Here is an 18,343-nt window from a genome sequence, read left to right as displayed (position 1 = left end):
ACTATATATAAATTATTGCATGTATTACATGTATTATTTTACTACTACTTTGTCTGCAGCATCATATTTTCTTTACTTACTCATTTTAAAAATATGTTATATACATACACACTCAAAATTGTTACTACTATATATAAATTATATAAAATTATGCATGTATTATTTTACTACTACTTTGTCTGCAGCATCATATTTTCTTTACTTACTCATTTTAGTAATTACAAAAATATGTTACTGAATATATGTAGTATTTATTTATTATGTATGCGTGTGTATATTTTAACCACAACTTTGTCTGCAACATCATATTCTCTTTGTTTACTCATTTTAATAACTATAAAATGTTATTAAATATATGTAGTATTATTTATTAAGTTCTTTCTTTCTTTCTTGAAAGAAAAAAATGTTGCGAAATGTTGGTAAATGAAAGAAATAATTGATAAATCAGTTGAATTTTGGTTAACACAAGCCTAGTCTTGTGCTAAAAATGAGCTAAATTAAACGTTATCTTCAGTGTCATTGCTAGTTCTTGACTAGTGTTTTTTGCATATTGCTACAATATTAAAACATTTCTAAAACTTTTTTGTTTCACGCCCTCTTAGGTGCTTTTGCTAAGGTGAAGGAGTCTCAGCGTATGAGCGACGAGGGAAAGATGGACCAAGAGGAAGCGAATGGCATTCGTAAACGCTGCAGGACTGTGGGTTTCTCCCTGCAGGCCGAGATGAACCACTTCCACCAGCGGAGGGAGGTGGACTTTAAAGAGATGATGCAGGCGTATCTCCGCCAACAGATCGCCTTCTATCAACGTGTAGGTCAGCAATTAGAGAGAACCCTTCACATGTACGATAACCTCTAGAGCCTTTGGCGTCTGGACTGTAATGGAGATACAGCACTCCTGTGGACAGATATACAAGGGTTTTTTTTATTCCCAAAATTGGAATTTTCTAATTCCAGAAAGGATTTTTTTTGCAAGAGAAACAGGACATTCTCACTTCTGCACTTAAAAATGTCACTTTTAACCCCAGAAACCAACAATACAGTTGCCTTTGATAAACTATTCATGTATATCTTCATGTTTTTAATATTATTTAAATATCTGTGAGACCAATGTTACACTTTTTCCATATTTTTCTCTTCAAAACTCACAGAGTCAGGTGTGCGAATGATGTTACCTGTGCGTTAGCAGGTGCAGACGCTAATCAGACTCCAAAAACTGTCTGGTCATGTGACATAAGTTGTTTACACAATAGTTTGCCAAAAACGCAAATATTTCTTTAAAAAGAAAACTAATTGCGAGACCGTGTCTTATTCAGGCGCAATGCAAAAAAAAAAAATTGTCAAACGCTGAACGTTAGATTTTCTATTTTATGGCTTGTTGAGTTGCTCCGCCCACACTCAAATCTCATTGGTCCAAAAGCCTGTTGCATCGCTGCAAAAAATAATTTTCTTATTTAGTATTTTTGTCTTGTTTTCTGCTACAAATATTTAAACACTCGATAAGCGAAATGAAAAAAAAAAATCTAAATTAAGTAAGCAAAAAAGTATTAATTTTATTTTGAGAAATATTTTAGGAAACAAGTAATTTTGCTTCTCAACTAAATGTATCTTGATTTAAAAATGCCTAGATATTTGTACTGGAAAACAACAGAAATACCAAGAACATCATTTTTGCATCAAAATACCTTTATATTAAATATTACATGGTCTAATTGGCTTGGATTTGTTGTTTCGTGCAACATTTCGCTTTCAGTGACGACAGAAATATGACTTGACGCTTGAAACGTTCAGTTGCCCAAATTTGCTTGGACTAGATGAGCAAGAAATAAGCCCACATAGCAGGTTCATGTGGTTTTGCTAACTTCCAGGACGTTTAATCAGATAAATTGTTAATCCAGCTCCCCTTCAGGCGGAGATTCCTGAGTTTACGTGAAATGCATGGGTTTGATTTGATACAATGATCAGATGTGACGGTCATATGATATTCATCAGTGATTCAGATGAATAACACCAGGCTTCTTCGACTCTGTCATTTGTAGTCCGGTACTAATTTTTCCAAGTGTTAAGACAAAACATGTTTTTGTGAATTCTTGGGCAAGAATCCCCACCCAGAGACTCTGAATATCAGATGGAAACACTTCAGTATTAGCATTAGCATTTAGCCTAAATGTTTGTTCAGGGTGTTTCTAAAGCAAAAGGGAGCTCTTATCCTCCTCTTCTCCTTTTTGTGTGCCCTCAGGAAAAACTTGAGAGGACTTTGAGTTTATGTTAATGGTTTTTGTTTTAATTTCCTCAGAAGTAGGCTAATCTTATTTTTAGTTGCTAGGTTTAAGGGGTACAGAGGTTTGTGTAAATCTCAAGGCTGCAATCTAAGTTGACTCTGTGGTTAAGAGTTGTGATTTTAACAATGCTTTTGGTTTAACATTAAAACGTCTCAAGTTTCAGATTGTAAACTTGGAGGTTTACTGTTTGCACACTTAGTAACTGAGGACCAAAATTTAAACCTTTGGGTTTACTGATGTTTTGCTTTATACATGTTAAAAAATGGAGCAGATTTTACGGAAGCCATTTCCCTTATGGAATAAAATAATAAAAAGGTAACTGACTTTTTCATCTCACAATTCAGAATTTTTCTCACAATTCTTTAACATTACCTTTTATAAACTCACAGTTGAACTCAGAATCACAAAATATGAACTCACAATTCTTAGAAAAAAACAAAAAAAGGGGAAAAAAATAAGAAAAAGTTAAAATTTTCTATTTTTTATTCTGTGATGGGGAAACAAAAAATTTGCAATTGTGAGATTTAAACATAATTCTGAGAAAAATTCAGAATTGTGAGATTTAAACTCGTAATTCTGAGAAAAGTCCGAATTGTAAGATTTAAACTCGTAATTCTGAGAAAAAAGTCAGAATTGTGAGATTTTAACTCGTAATTCTGAGGAAAAAGTTAGAATTGTGAGATTTAAACTTGTAATTTTGAGAAAAAAGTTAGAATTGTAAGATTTAAACTCGTAATTCTGAGGAAAAAGTTAGAATTGTGAGATTTAAACTTGTAATTCTGAGAAAAAAGTTAGAATTGTGAGATTTAAACTCGTAATTCTGAGAAAAATCCGAATTATAAGATTTAAACTCGTAATTCTGAGAAAAAAGTCAGAATTGTGAGATTTTAACTCGTAATTCTGAGGAAAAAGTTAGAATTGTGAGATTTAAACTTGTAATTCTGAGAAAAGTCCGAATTGTAAGATTTAAACTCGTAATTCTGAGAAAAAAGTCAGAATTGTAAGATTTAAACTCATACTTCTGAGGAAAAAGTCAGAATTGTAAACATATCAGAACTGTGATATAAAAAGTCACAATTACCTTTTTTATTTTTAAATTCTGTGTTGGAAACAGGCTACCATATATTTTGGCTTAAGCTATGTATTAATAAATAATAGTCAACATGAAATCAAAATCAACCTTGTTTACTTTCTTAAAACACACAAATGTAATTTTTTTTAATAGATAAACACATACATTTTTTTTTTTACCCCAAAACATGTTGCATTATGAATGCATTGCAAACTGCATTTTCATGTTGACTTTAGCATGAACAACCTGAAGAATATTTTTAAGAACTGACCAGTCTTGTGGTTGTGTTTTAGTGTCCAGATGTTTATGTGCCCGCAGAAGGAAATGTTCATCGTTTTCAAATCAGTTTAAGCAACGCCGAGCGATCCCGTAGGGGATTTCTTTTCTGGTAACTGGGAAAAAAATGCACATAAACAAAAGCCCCTGCTTTTAATTCTCTGTGTCCACTTGGCGTCTTCACTCACATTCCGGGATACAGCTGAGCTCAAACGCACAGCAGAGTTCCTCACGCTTTAGTCATACCAAAGCAAAGACGGGTTTCCATGACTTATCCAAATATTACATTTGCTTAATGATCTTTTTGCATTTTGTAGCGTCAGTGCCACATCTGAAGACGGATTACACACATTCTAAGAGAAATGGATGTTTTAATGAGCTGAAATATCAAGAAACTAAGAACAACAACTGCAGAAATGGACACAAAAAAGTTTCTTGGGGAAGGGCAGACCTCACACGGATGATTTTGGACTCTTTTAGGACGTGTGAGGCAGCGTCCAGCACATTGCTCTGTGTTTACTCACTGTATGGAGGACAGTAGAATTTATATCATGTGTAGATTTTACACTTTTTACACATTCTGGTGTTCAACAGGGGATCTGAATAAAGAGATCTCAAAATGGATTCAGTGTCTTTTTTTGGTTTCATTTTGTAGGGGCCTTTTGTTTTATGAAAACTTTCTTGACTGGCTCAGATTTATGAGTAATTGCATGCTGTTACAAACCAGTCAATAAAATGGCACTGAAGTAGCAACGCCGAAAACAGCACTAGACAAAAATACAACATATCCTTTTTAGTGAACTCATTAGGGAACATGTGGACACATAAATTTTCATGTAAAATGCATATTTATTAAAAATGAGTAACTTTAAACCTTAGTAAGTTTTGCTATATTTATGCTATAAACAAGAATAATTTATCTAAATATGTTATTTTTGTATTGGCTACAAGTTTGTTTTGCTATTCGGCCCGAATCAGTTTTCTAAAGTGTTTTTGAAAAATTACATACCCTACCTTTAATATATTTTTTTATTATATTAAATCAATTACATCTTAATTCAATGTACCTCATAAATAATTAATTTATTGACATTACATTCATTATATACATATTTCATACTATAATTACACAGGAAAAAATAGTAACCTAAAAATGGTAACATATAAATAGTCTAAATATTGTTTAACCTCACTGAATCAACTTAAATTCATTAATTTACACCAACAAAATGAATTTGGTAACACTTTACTTAAAGGTCCCATGACATGCTGCTTTTTGGATGCTTTTATATTCTCAAAAGCAAAGCAGGATACCCAGGGCTCGGTTTACACCTATCGCCATTTCTAGCCACTGGGGGACCATAGACAGGCTAGGGGAACTTATATTAATGTTAAAAAACCTCATAAAGTGAAATTTTCATGCCATGGGACCTTTAAAGCCTTTATGTATAATGCATTACAAAAGTAGTTTTAATGCATTAATTATGCCTTGTATGCATGCATCTAATAATGCATTGAATCTCATGAATAATTGTAACCACAGTTAATACATTATAACACTTAACAATTCATTGTTACACTATGCATTTTAAATTCGGTTATAATTATTTACAACAAGATACAATGTATTACAATGCACATTATGAATAATTATAATGCATTATACCCTCAAATAACCTTTATGCATTATACATAAAGGCTTTTGCATTTTATCACTTAAAAAAATATAATGAATAAACAAAGCTTGCAATGTAAAATTTAGCTTCATTATAAAATGCAGTTTTTCAATTATTATTTTTATTCCTTAACAAATAGTTCTCCTTTAATGTTTATTTCTGAAATCTGGGACTATACGCAGATATTGTTTAAACATAAAAGCTGACCTAAATCTGTTCATCATTATTCCCTTAAATGATCAAGTAAAACACACATATTTCTTGTTCTTAGCCTGAACAAGATTCCTCTGGAGGTCACAGCCTTATGAAGACGCGGAGGAATTTTAGACGGATCCGAAACTGCCAGCCATCTTGTGTGCAGATGAGCAGCTGATATTAGGGGGAAAAAGAAAAAAAAAATGGGAAAAATGCCTGAAAAAAATGATAGGAATTGGATAATAGCACTCCTGATTCAAGAGATCCTAATTATTTTTGATTAAATGGGATTAACATTACAATAATACAAAGATAATGAGCTTTAAGTTATTTATGAGCATTTATGAGACTAATTTTCCGAACAAATGTAGGTTCGCTCTCACAAAAGCAGAGTGTCTCCGGCTGTGACCCCTTAAGCGAACAGATCCATAAATACTGGCTTCAAAGTCTTTTGATGTTTCATCCAGAGCTCTCTTTTTTTAAAAGAATTTCACTGAATATAGGCCAAAGGTCTTTTGGCGTCTTAAGGTGGAATTATAGAGGAACTGTTCGAAACAGAAATCACACTGCAGGAACACAGAGCAGCTGTCACTGTGATGTAATGATGACCCAATACTGTATGAAGAACAACAATTGATGTACGAGTGTGTCTGGCAATATAAAGAATGCCAGATGGTCATGTTCTCTTAACATGTAGTGCTTAATCAGGCCTTCCCATAGTTCTTTGCTGTCTTAGTCATAGTCTTGTTCTGAAAAGCTTCTTCTGTGTGTGTTTTTTTTATTTGTAAATGAAACAAATATTATCGGGAGTATGTTTTACATGAAAAAAAAAATACTATTTCAGCCTTTATACTTCAAAATTTCATGTTAAAATCAGTGTCACTTGCTGTTTCTTTGTAATTATTTATAAAAATAAAAATTTTGTAATTTAGAAATTTTATGTCAAAAATGTAAATCCTAAACCAAATGTTTTTTTTTTTTCTGTGTAACCGAAATATTTGAAATACATAAAGATTTAATCTTGAATTGTAAGATTTATCATGTTTAATCAAACTGTTAAATAAAAAAAACTTAATTTACAAGTATTAATTTTTATACATTAATTAAAATATTACAATATACAATATTAAAATATACATTAATTAATTATTTGAAAATATACAGAATATTTTCATTATTGTAATTGCTTTGGATAAAAATATATGCTATAGGAAAAATAATTTTTAATCTTTAATCCACAAACACGTCACAAAATCATTATTTTAGTTAAACTTAAGATGTACAACAGAGTGCTGTGCCAACTTAGTTCGCTTAATTTTATATATGTGTGTGTGTGTGTGTGTGTGTGTTTTGTGGTTTATCAGCATTTTCCCTTAGTCATTCTGCAGAAACCTTGAGGTCAAGATGAAGATGTTGTAATAACCACAACTCATTTTTTATATGATTCATAGTTTGGACCACACCCCCTAATTGTGCTACCCTTCCCCTGACTTCGCCCCCTTGTCTTCAAGCCAAGCCACGTTCCCAGAATACAGCAGTCACTTCCTCAGAACACTGAGCCTACATTCCTCTCGTGCTCCTTAAACAACAAACTCAAAACGTCCTCAGTTTTTTTTTTCATGTCTCATTTGAGGCATCAAGCATCTGTTCATCAAATCCAGTCAGAACTGAATACAGGACAATACTGGTGGACATCTCAAGTCCCTGTTTTTTGATGGTTGCGTGAGAATGGAGGAGCCTCCTACAACATAACACATTAAAATCGCACATGCCTGTGGAGAAATCTGTCATAGGGACTAAGAGCGACGCTGGTGCGCACATAGCTACACACGCTATTCACATCCACATTAATGCCTCAGCCGTGAGATCATGGGACAATAAGATTCTAGAGCAGTGAAATTATTGAGCAGTGGGATCATAACAAGCAGTGAGATCACACAGCAGTGATATGCTGATACATGCAAAAAAGTGAGGCCATATAACAGAAGTTTAGAGCAGAGCACTTCTAGAGCAACGAGGATGAGAAGAGCAGTCCTAGAGCATTTAAGAAGTAGGGTTGAAAGAGCAGAGAAATAAATTATAGAAAGTGACATTATCACTAACATTGATCTATCGCAAGTTTAAGCACGCTCAAAAAAACAAAACTATCTTTATAATAACTGAAGCTGTATACACTGTGAAATGAATCTCTTACTTACACTGTACGTACATCTGCGCTTTGTTGTTTATGATGAGAGAATTTGCAAGAGTCTGGAATTCAGTCAGCAAACGCGCGCGCACTCAACAAAACTGATCGGTTTCAACGATGACTCATCTGAACGCTTCTGATTGGCCATTGCATTCCTAATCTCAACAGAATTGTGTGCGATTGGTTAAAATGCGCAACACTGTAAAAACGCCTAAAATTAAATACGGTGCAACATGAGCAGGTCTTAATTTAATGCCGCAATTGACATTGTCTATTCATATTCACTTTGTTAGCAACAGACGTAATAAATTAAATTTATTTGTGCAGGGGCATTTTTGTCCAATTTAGTGCCATTTTTGCCCCAAGTCCCCGTGGCCAGGGGAAGGCTAAGCCTTCCCCAGCCTTACACACGCGCCGCCTATGAGCAGAGTGGTTATAGAGAAGACCATAAAAGAGCAATTGTGATTTAGACGAGCACTGAAGTTAAAAAGCAGAGCAGTTCATTTGCAGAAAGGCTAAAGAACGGGTCAATTCTAAGCAAAGCAGCTAAGTAGAGCAGTAAAGAAAAGCAGAACGGTTAAAGAGAAGTAAGAATATAGAAAAGAGCACTTATGGAGCTGAAATGTTACAAAAGGAGAGTAGTTTGAATGCATTAAGGTCACAGAACAAAGAAATGTAGGGGTAGGGACACCAAAACTGACGCCAAAGGACTAGCAGGTATTTAAAGCAGAGTAGCTAAGGCTATAGTATAGAGCAGTAATGTAGAGTGGCAGAGCCTAAATAGAGCAGAGTCTTACTAATTTTTTTTTTTTTTAAACAGTGATGTTAAAAAGCAGATTAGCTATGTAGAGCAGTGAGGAAAAGCTAAGCGGCTATAGAGAGAAGTATGATTAGAACACTGCAATTATAGAGCAGTAATGTTAAAAAGTAGAGTGTTTCTAGTCTAGAGCAGTGATATTACAAATCAGAGTAGCTTAGTTGAGGATTAAAGAAAAGCAAATATACAAAATAGTAAGATTATAACAGAGCGATTATAGAGCAACAATCTTACATAAGCAAAGAGATAGATAAGTATAGAACAGTGCAATTATAAAGTAAAAGTAGAGAGATTCTTGAGCAGTAAGGTCACAAAACAGCAATTCTAGAGCGGCGGCATTATATAACACTATGACGTTTCAAATCAACATACAGTATCTTGAATGGTTATACAGAGAAGTAAGATTATAGAACAGAGCGATTATAGAGCAGCAATGTTATTTAAATGTGGTGTTCTAGTGTAGTAGGGTCACAGAATAGTGCAATTCTAGAGGAGTGGTGTTTAAAAGCAGAGTAACTAAGCAGAGCAGTAAAGGAAAGCAGAGTGATTAATATTATAGAGAAGTGAGATTATAGAACAGCAGTAATCGTAGTAGAGTGGTTCTAGAGCAGTAGGTCACAGAACAGAGCAGTGACATTAAAAAGCAGAGCAGCTAAGTGTACAGAGAAGTAAGATTATAGAACAGAGCGATTATAGAGCAGCAATGTTATTTAAATGTGGTGTTCTAGTGTAGTAGGGTCACAGAATAGTGCAATTCTAGAGGAGTGGTGTTTAAAAGCAGAGTAACTAAGCAGAGCAGTAAAGGAAAGCAGAGTGATTAATATTATAGAGAAGTGAGATTATAGAACAGAGCAGTAATCGTAGTAGAGTGGTTCTAGAGCAGTAGGTCACAGAACAGAGCAGTGACATGAAAAAGCAGAGCAGCTAAGTGGAGCAGCGAGGAAAGGCTGAGCAGTATAGACAGTATAAAATGATAGAACACAGCAATTCTAGAGCAGTAAAGTAGAGCAATTTGAATGCAGTAAGTCAACATAACAGAGCAATTCTAGAGCAGTGACATTAAAAAACGGGTGGGAATTATCTATTCATTTTTTAAATGGTTTGAATATCTATCTATCTATCTACCTATCTATCTTAGAATCGATAAGAAACCATATTAATTAGCTTTATTCTAGTCCTTGCACACAACACAGATAAACTACAACAGGGGTCAGCTGTGTGGTTGCCATGATGGGTTGACAATACCAATTTATCGTTTTTAATCAGGTTTCATTCTGATGAACCAAGATCTTTTAGTCTGTTTTCATTTGATTCTTGAACACATATTAGTTGTAGGATGCCTGCAATCCAATAATCACAATAAGCTTAACACTTGCTTATTTTTGATATGAAACAAAGTCATGGCTTTCAAATTCTGTCGAATCTATCCACCTTTTTCTTTAACGCGGAAGTAAGCCTATGGGTGAGACTTCCGGTTCATTAGCCGCTATAGAGAAATAACCAGGAGAATAACAACGTGCAGTAAATGGTAAACAGTTTGCACTACAAATCAGTGTGTTCATAATTAAGATAATACATTAAAATAATATGATAAGACACACCAACTTTCAATATCAAGCAGCAAAACGAACTGTTTTGTTCAGCTAAAAATAGCTGGATGGAGTGGACGCAGATGAGACCGGAAGCCAGACCCATAGAATTTACAAATGGCCGCGCCCGTTTTTACAACAAGAAAAAGGTGGATAGAGAAATTCAAACAGTAAACGTCGTTTTGGCGCGATTTAATTGAGCGTGACAGATCGTCCGCCTCAATTCAAGCAGCAGCGCGGAGTGCACGTGAACCGATCATCTCTTCCTCTTTACTGCTAGTTAAAGGCAAAATAAACATGAATGAACATCAAAAGGTGAGCTGAAAGAAACAGTACATGTATGGTGTCTCATAATAGCTTAATCAGTGTTTTAACCTCGGAAAGACATCAGTAAAACAGTTTGTAAACAATATGTCACAGACCGTAACATTTACCTCAGGAAAGCCATTAAGTGTTCACAGTTATAGTCAGCTAGTAAAATAAGATGAGCATTTTGCAAATATATCTGCACATATATTACATATCGGATGTTACATATTCAATCTTACTTAACCTGTTAGTGATCTTTTCATTATTTAATGTATATTTGAATAAATCTGTCATGAAAACACATTTTTAATAGGCTACAGCTAGCTACTGTTTAAATGTTTACATTTCAAGAATGATGAAGAAACAAACATTGTATTACATATTAAAGAATCACAGCAATTCAGTTTTAGATGAGTGATATTACACATTTTATTCAGGTTATCAAATAGTAAGATCATAGATGAGCATTAAATCGTTGGACAGTTTAATAGTTCATGCTCTAGAACACAGAAACAGAGCGGTCATTGCTCTATTTAAACCCCGCCTCCAGTTTGAGTCAGTAACATTGCTGCCAATGAGCCTCTGCCCTGTTATTTGCTGATAACATACTGGGCGTATTATAAGGAAAACAGACAGCGAGATACAGTAAATAGCCTGATCCTGCTGTGACAGGATGTGTGCTGACTCACCATCTTGTTTTTTTTATTTTTTTTATACAAATTCTTCCTCTCTGTCTGTGGTTCACAAGGTTCTAGGAAAGACAGAGCGAGACACAAACACATCTGACCTGCAAATAAACTTTACATTACAGAGGGAAAACATTATCTGGCAACAGACATGCAATGTTTAGAGAACCCTTAAAAATAAAGCTCCTTCAGTGGTTGTTTGCAACAATCCTCTTCTTATGAAGACCCGAGTTTCACTGTAGAGGGATTTTGAGGTCGAAAAAAAAGTTCTTCATGTTACAATATTATATGTTGAGACCGTTTAAGTACCTTTCCAGAGCTCATTCCTCAAACTAACGGTCTACCCAGATTGCGTATCTTCTCTGTAGCATCCCTGAGAGCAGCACTATGGAAACTAAAGTCCCTGCAGTTCAGAGACAATGACGACAAGTCTCAAATCACATACCCAGACATGTGGACTCTAACTAGGGCACTACACTTAATATTTCCTGCTGGCTGCTTTTGCCCAGAGAACATTTAACTTTAACTACCCTATCCTTTTTAAACCTATTAGTGTATCAGACCATCGTAAACACATTTGACCATTACAATTGTGTTTCAACCAATTAAAAGCAAGATTGCCGGATGATTTCACAGATTCTGAGGTGACCTCAGATGGAAACATGGGTGTTGTAATAGCAGACTGGAAGCAGGAAAAGCTAATTTAGGGGTTGGAAATGTTAACACAGTTGTAGGATGTAAAAAACAGAACTGTGAGGCACATTTCACCCAGACGGGACGAACAGAAGGAGAAGGGGCCCTTTCATATGATCTACATATGTTTTGGGTCAAGGAAATATATCAACTGCAAAGTTGCTTAGTTAATTGCTGCTTGCTAAGGCAAGTATCCCTACTGTTGCTCATATGTACAGATACTGATTTGAACCCTATGTATTAGACTATGGCTAGGCAACCACACGGCAATACTGATTCTGTATTTGTTTTAAAGTAAAGTGCAGTGATTTTTCTGCATGCACACACACACTAGCATTGACACATCTGACCACTGACAAGAGAAACCACGAGAGAGAAAGCATGAACTCTGGTGACCCCTCTCTTTTTTCTTGACCCTGACATCTGCCTTTCTTTCTCCAAGACTGAAAGACTCAGCAAACCACAAAGCCCTTCTGCATTTCTATGCAAATGTTTCCAGTTTCTGCATTTGAAATGTGCAAGGCGGCAAACAAAGCACCTGCATCTATTGACATAATTTTTTCAAATAAGGTCAGTTTTCAGATCCATTTTTAATGGCTCATATTTTCCTACAATATTTTAAGTAATAATAATAATAATAATAAAAAACAAAAACTTCATATTAGTTTCACATTTATTAACCAGCCTCAGAGCCCTATTCTTTTGTCTTTTGAGAATGTGTGACTATACACTTCAATTTATGACCTGCTAGTAAAGAGTGTATCTGAAATAGCTAAACACCTTAATTAAAAGGGGATGTGCAAATACTTTTGCCTTTGCAGTGTATATTTAAATTATATTGATTCTCTTTCCCAAATATGTCAATCATTATGCATTGCAACAGCCTTTAAACCTTCCATGATTTAGGCTGTGTAATTAAGAACAGGTGCTGCTAAAAAAACCTGCTTGTTTACATAAGTTTCAATGATGTAGAATCAGAAACCAGAACCATTCAATTGACCTGCATTATTGAGACTGTTTACTTCTCCTTTCTGGGTTCCTTTTTGTCTCCAGATGGGCGTGTCGACTGTGTTTGGAGCGCGACCTGATTGGCTGGTTGAGCTGAGCTGTTTTGACTGATTCATATGGTGAGACACTTCAAAACAAAAGTCTTTTAGTTAGCAAATGAGTAAAATAAATAGTTATCTGTTAAATCTAAAAGGATCTGTAGCAGGTGCCAAAGTAATATGCTGAAAACAGTCATGTCAGCTATAGTAACAAGCCTGTGGAGCGTTTGACAGTGAGTCTTATTCCGAAGAAAGAGCCAAGAAAGTCTGAAGAAAGCGAAAAGGCCGCTGGTAGGAAAGAATGAGCGCAGATGAGAACTCATGAAATACTGATGGGACACCCTTGCGCCATCTGCTGGTCAAAATGAAGCACAACATGCTGCTGATATTTGCATTAAACTATATATAAAATAAGAATAATATTAATAATAGTAATATGATACGATAATTTTAACACAAATATGTGGAACACATAATTCAAGAAACAAAAGCAGTCTTTTTTGTTTTTTATTTTGTTGTTGGGACCATGACATATTACTTTTTTCTATAGGGACATAATGAATTGCATGTTCACAAACTTTTTAAAAGAGCAAAAACGAAACCGAATATAGATGCTAAAAATAAATAAACACTGGAAATGAAAACTCTCACCCACAAATGAAATCATTGAAGAGCTGGAGGAAAGTGCATTTTGATTCTTCTGATAGGTTATGTGATCTGACATAATATATTTACAAGCAAACAGAATTCAAAAACACAAAAGAGAAGAGGGTTGTGGGGTTGTACATGGTTTTGGGTTTAAGGTCAACAAATTCCCATAAATACCCAGAGAACAAATACCATTGATATCCTGAGTTTTCATGTGATCTCAATTCTGCTCTGCAGAAACAAACAGATACAAACGTCCTGAGAGGTCTCAGATGGGATATCGTAACCCCAGGATATGCAGTTAATACTAGCTTAATAAAGAAAAGGGAAAATCAGATCAACAGTGATATAAATTCCATATGCAGTACCTTAGGAACTGATCATGTCTCTAAATAATTAAACTCTGGAATGATGTGGAAGAATTGGTCTATGATTATAAGGAACGTCACTATTGTTAGATAAGAAAAGCCAAACAACCGATTAAAACATCTAATTATACAGTTCAGCCAGTGACAGTCCAAATGATTAACTGCACTTCAGAGAGAACCAGTGACAAATGGGAAGTCTTTCTATAAACATTTTTTAAGAAATAGAAAATGAAAACTCTGTTCCCTCACCCTCAGGTCGATCCAAACCCATATGACTTTCTATCATCCGTGGAACACACACAGAAAAAGGCATTTAGAAAAATGTCCAGGCCACTGTTTGCATGCAACAGTGTCTATAGCAAACCCAAAAAGTATCATAAAATATATTAATTCAATTTCAGTGACACAAAGTATGGAAGAGAGAAAGTCATAGTGGTTTTTAACGACATAATGTAAGGTTGGGTAAGTTTATGAGAGAATTTTCATTTTTGGTGAACTATAGCTGAGTTTCTAGTTTCTTTATTTCAAACACTGCAGAAATATATTTCTCAAACGGCAGAGATTTGTAGTAAACCCTAAATATAATTTTGTAAAAAAGCATATGCTCAGACATACTTTCACCCAGCCATGCAACAACTTACATATTTATTTGTATTTTTAAACCTAAATCAAAAGTTGTGAACTGAGCTCAGAAACAGCTCTGGAAAATAGAAGCTGCAGCCTGAGGAATAATGACCTCATATCTTCCCTGCAGCCAATCAGGACACAGCATGAATACAGCCACTGCTGACTCACTTCCTGTCCGTGGCTGCAGTTCTGGAGGAGAAAACTTTGCAGTTCTTCAGTGCCTGTAATCAGTGCAGTGGATGAAAGCATTTACGGACAAAACAAATACAACAAACAGAGTAGAAAAGATAGATTTATAGAAAAATAACTAAAAGCATTCAGTAAGGCTGTTCGTTCTACTTTCACACGACTGATATGATGATTAGTAAACATGAAGTCTCATTTTCACTCTCGAACCATTAAATCTCAGCACCGTTTATGTGTCAAAACTGAGACGTATACGTGGCATGGCTGTGAGATTACTCTTTTTGAGCAGGCATGATAAGATTTTTAAAGCGGCACTAGCACCATAATCTGACCAAACTGAAGCAGAGTATGTATAATTTTTCCAACTGCTGTTACATCTCACACACATTCAAATGTACTAGACTTTTTTTATTTATACTCCATTGACCATAATACTGTTGCTTTGTAATACTTATTTTGACCTGTAGAGGCCAGCAGGGAGCTGTGACTCTATGGTTTCCCAGCTCTGACATTCGGTACAAAAAAATAAGTAGCCAATAGACCAAAATATATTGTTATACTTTTTCAAACAAGTTGTACAAACACAGGTACCTTCTGTTTCCTCACAAACCCACTGCATCGTTTCCACCTTCAACATCTGTAGTTTTTCCTGCATTTTCCACATTCTTTTACCCATTCTTTACAACAGCCCATCTATGGTTGAAATTTACATCATGCACATTAAAAACAGAAAATCAAAGCATACTTTCAGCTTAATAATTATATGACTGTTATGCTGTCAATTACCACAGAAAATACCTTATTAACAAGCACTTGCAGTGAGAATCTATGGGGTAATATATTGCAAAGGGTTGAAAATTTGAAAGGTGTTGGTTGAATGTCTGTTAAAGCACGTACATTAACTACCCAACACACCAGATTCATTCATGATCAACTCATGATATCATTAGTAGAAACTCCACAACTTGAAATAGATCCAGGACATAAAAAATGTGTACTGTTGGTGTGCCTCCAGGAATAGGTTTGGAAAAACTGGTCTAAAATAAACAATACCTTTTGCAATGGGACTACTTTTCTAGGTGGATGGATTTACCGGCATAATTCCTCTGAGTAGAGTTTACTGGTTTACGTGGGCATAATTGGTTGAAGTTGGATAACTTTTCACAGACAAGGCTAGTAAGTCATTTAAAGACAGTAGGTAATTTAGAAAATTGAAGTCGTGTGGCTATACTTCCATGTGTATTTTAAAGGAGCAATGACTTGCTTCATAGACTTCCACTGTAAGTGCAAGCTGTTTTGTTATTTTCTCAGGTAATCAACATCATGTAACAGATGCTGTTGACAGAGCTTAACTTGTATTGAACTCAGCATATTCCTTTAAACAAGTGATCACAAAGGTGCCAAATTGTCAGCACAATTTTAAATCAATGCGTCACAAAAGAAAACAGGCTGTTGGGAAAATGGCACATCTATTGATTGGTGTTTAAAAGCAACACAAACATAAACGTAAATAACACAAAAAAATAAAATCTTAAACAATTTACTGCCTAAACATACATAAGAAGGATTGTTCAAACATAACACGTTATGTTCTTGTCCAAAAGTACCTTAAAATTTGGTTAATTCCACCTCAGTTGAGAAATGACCATGTGACTATTAGAACATCAGCACACACACACACAGATCTGGCTGTGCCATCTAAGAAACCCTAAACTCAGATATGTGCTGGACTTCAATTCATAAGCATCAATAATGGCAAGAAAACTGTATAACACTGACTGGAATGATTCAAGGCCTTGGAAACACAAGTGTCCGGTCGCCGATCTCAAACCCAGTACTGGTTCTTTTTCAGTGCTGGGTTTGTTGTCCGACAGTGCTGTATTAACTCAGGATCCGCCCCTTTTGAGTCCATGTTTGACATGGGGATGTTGTTCGCAGGATCGGTTTTCCTAAAAGTCTCCTTACTCACTTCTCCATTCTTCGGCTTTGCTGCCACTGTTTGGACGTTGTGCTTCCCGGTCTTGTTGCGACGGACCAAGTAGTAGGCCAGCATTGCGGCCAGGAGCATGAGTAGGAGGATGACGAGAATGGGAATAAGGATAGCCCACAGTGTATTTCGTCTAGATACCACAGGAGTCGCTGTAGTGCTGCCAGAAGCTACGTCTCCATCTCCTCTCCACCTGGGCTTGGCTTGACCTGGATCGCTCTTGACGAACACCGGTGGCACTTTGAGCAGTGTAGCGCCATAAACTCTAGAAGGGTCATAAGGGACCACATGGAAGGGCAAGACGCACTCTGCAGGAGGAACGCCGTGTGCTTTTAGGAGAAAGCGTGCTTCATCTTGATCTTGACCTCCAGTGTTTTGACCCCCAGTTGTGTTTAAGATTTCCAGAGCTACCCAACCTTCATCCAGGTCTCGTTGGGTGAAGGAACTCACTGGTTGGCCATCATCTTGCCCACCCCTCTTGACGAACCGCGCTCCTTGAGGTTGTTTGATCGTGCTGAAGGTTGGAGATGTTCTGGTCTTGTTGGCCAGAGGTGTAGCGTCCAGCAACTTTCTGTCTACGAGTACAGTAGCACCTCTGGGGAGCAGGGGATTCTGGGCCACCTTCACCAGTGGTTTCACTGTAATGTTGAGGACGGAGGACACATTCGCCGCCCTGCTTCGGGCCATAAAGGCCACGCTATCTCTCGGTGAGGTGGACTTAACGAAACGGACACTCACTCTTCCTTGTTTGATCTGCTTCTGTGTGAAAGCCGATGTGGGCTGTCTGTCCACCATTACGGCTGCGTATTTTGGGACATTGGTGATCTTATAGAGTACATCTTCCTCGACAGGACCCCCAGTGGAGGTGCTGAGCATGTCCTCCGTGATTAGCGTCTCGTCATCTCCCTGCAGTACGTGGATCTCTGGAGCTTTGTTCAGTATCAGAGACTTGGCCAGGATTCCGATATGCAACGTGTATGGGTCTGTTTGGTGTTTCCCGTCAGACACTATAAATTCCATGAAACCATCGGACAGACTTCCATCGCTAACAAAAGCAACCCGCCCAGTGTTGATGTCTTCCTGGCTGAACTGGTCGATCCGGTCTCCAGAGTCTGTGTAGATGACATATCCGTTAGCTGGACTCTTGGAGATGAGAAATCGGACCTCGTCCGGTGTGCTGTCCTGGTCAACCGTGTTGAGGTAGTTTTTGGAGATGATGGTCGTGGAGCCCTGCAGTGCTTCCAGGAGCAGGTCCAAGCTTACAAGTTCTGGCGGGTTTGAGTCTCTCCGTCTAATGGAGATCAGGAAGATCTCCTCCAGAACCACGGCACCGGGCTGGACTTGCGGAGTGCGGCCACTGGGGTTCAGATGGACCCGGAAAGAGAAGCTATCAGAAGATGCTCCGGAATCATCGTGATTGTACTCTAGATCACCACGTGCCACGTCATCCTGCAGGAAACGTGGAGCATCACGAGGCAGGTCAGACCCTCCGAGAGTGAGTCGTCCATGATTGGGGAACCGACGCACTTCATAGACGATGTCCTGCCCCGCCCGCTTCTGCTCAGGCAAACTGGCCAGCAGGTTAGAAGCATCCAAAACAGAGCTGTCAATCACTTTAGACTGACCCTGCACCACAGACACACCTGCAACACATTAACAAAACACCAAAGGAAAATAATTAAATTACATTTAATTATTAGA

At 36.6% G+C, this 18,343-nt stretch overlaps 2 protein-coding genes across 2 annotated transcripts in view; one reads left to right on the top strand and one right to left on the bottom strand.

Moving 5' to 3' along the window:
- The window catches only part of snx33 (sorting nexin 33), a 16,672-nt gene extending 15,394 nt beyond the window's left edge, over nt 1-1,278 (top strand). The window contains exon 2 of the mRNA XM_016537359.1: nt 603-1,278. Within this exon, the coding sequence (XP_016392845.1) occupies nt 603-856 (254 nt within the window). The 3' untranslated portion in view covers nt 857-1,278. The remainder of the gene's footprint in view (nt 1-602) is intronic.
- A 12,070-nt stretch (nt 1,279-13,348) lies between these two features.
- Nucleotides 13,349-18,343, bottom strand: part of LOC107727643 (chondroitin sulfate proteoglycan 4-like) — a 71,120-nt gene continuing 66,125 nt past the window's right edge. The window contains exon 10 of the mRNA XM_016537587.1: nt 13,349-18,285. Within this exon, the coding sequence (XP_016393073.1) occupies nt 16,481-18,285 (1,805 nt within the window). The 3' untranslated portion in view covers nt 13,349-16,480. The remainder of the gene's footprint in view (nt 18,286-18,343) is intronic.

Source organism: Sinocyclocheilus rhinocerous, unplaced genomic scaffold (genome assembly GCF_001515625.1).
Source record: "Sinocyclocheilus rhinocerous isolate Xijiao unplaced genomic scaffold, SAMN03320098_v1.1 scaffold1605, whole genome shotgun sequence".
Lineage (NCBI taxonomy): Eukaryota > Metazoa > Chordata > Actinopteri > Cypriniformes > Cyprinidae > Sinocyclocheilus > Sinocyclocheilus rhinocerous.
This window is presented reverse-complemented; position numbering and strand designations above follow the sequence as displayed.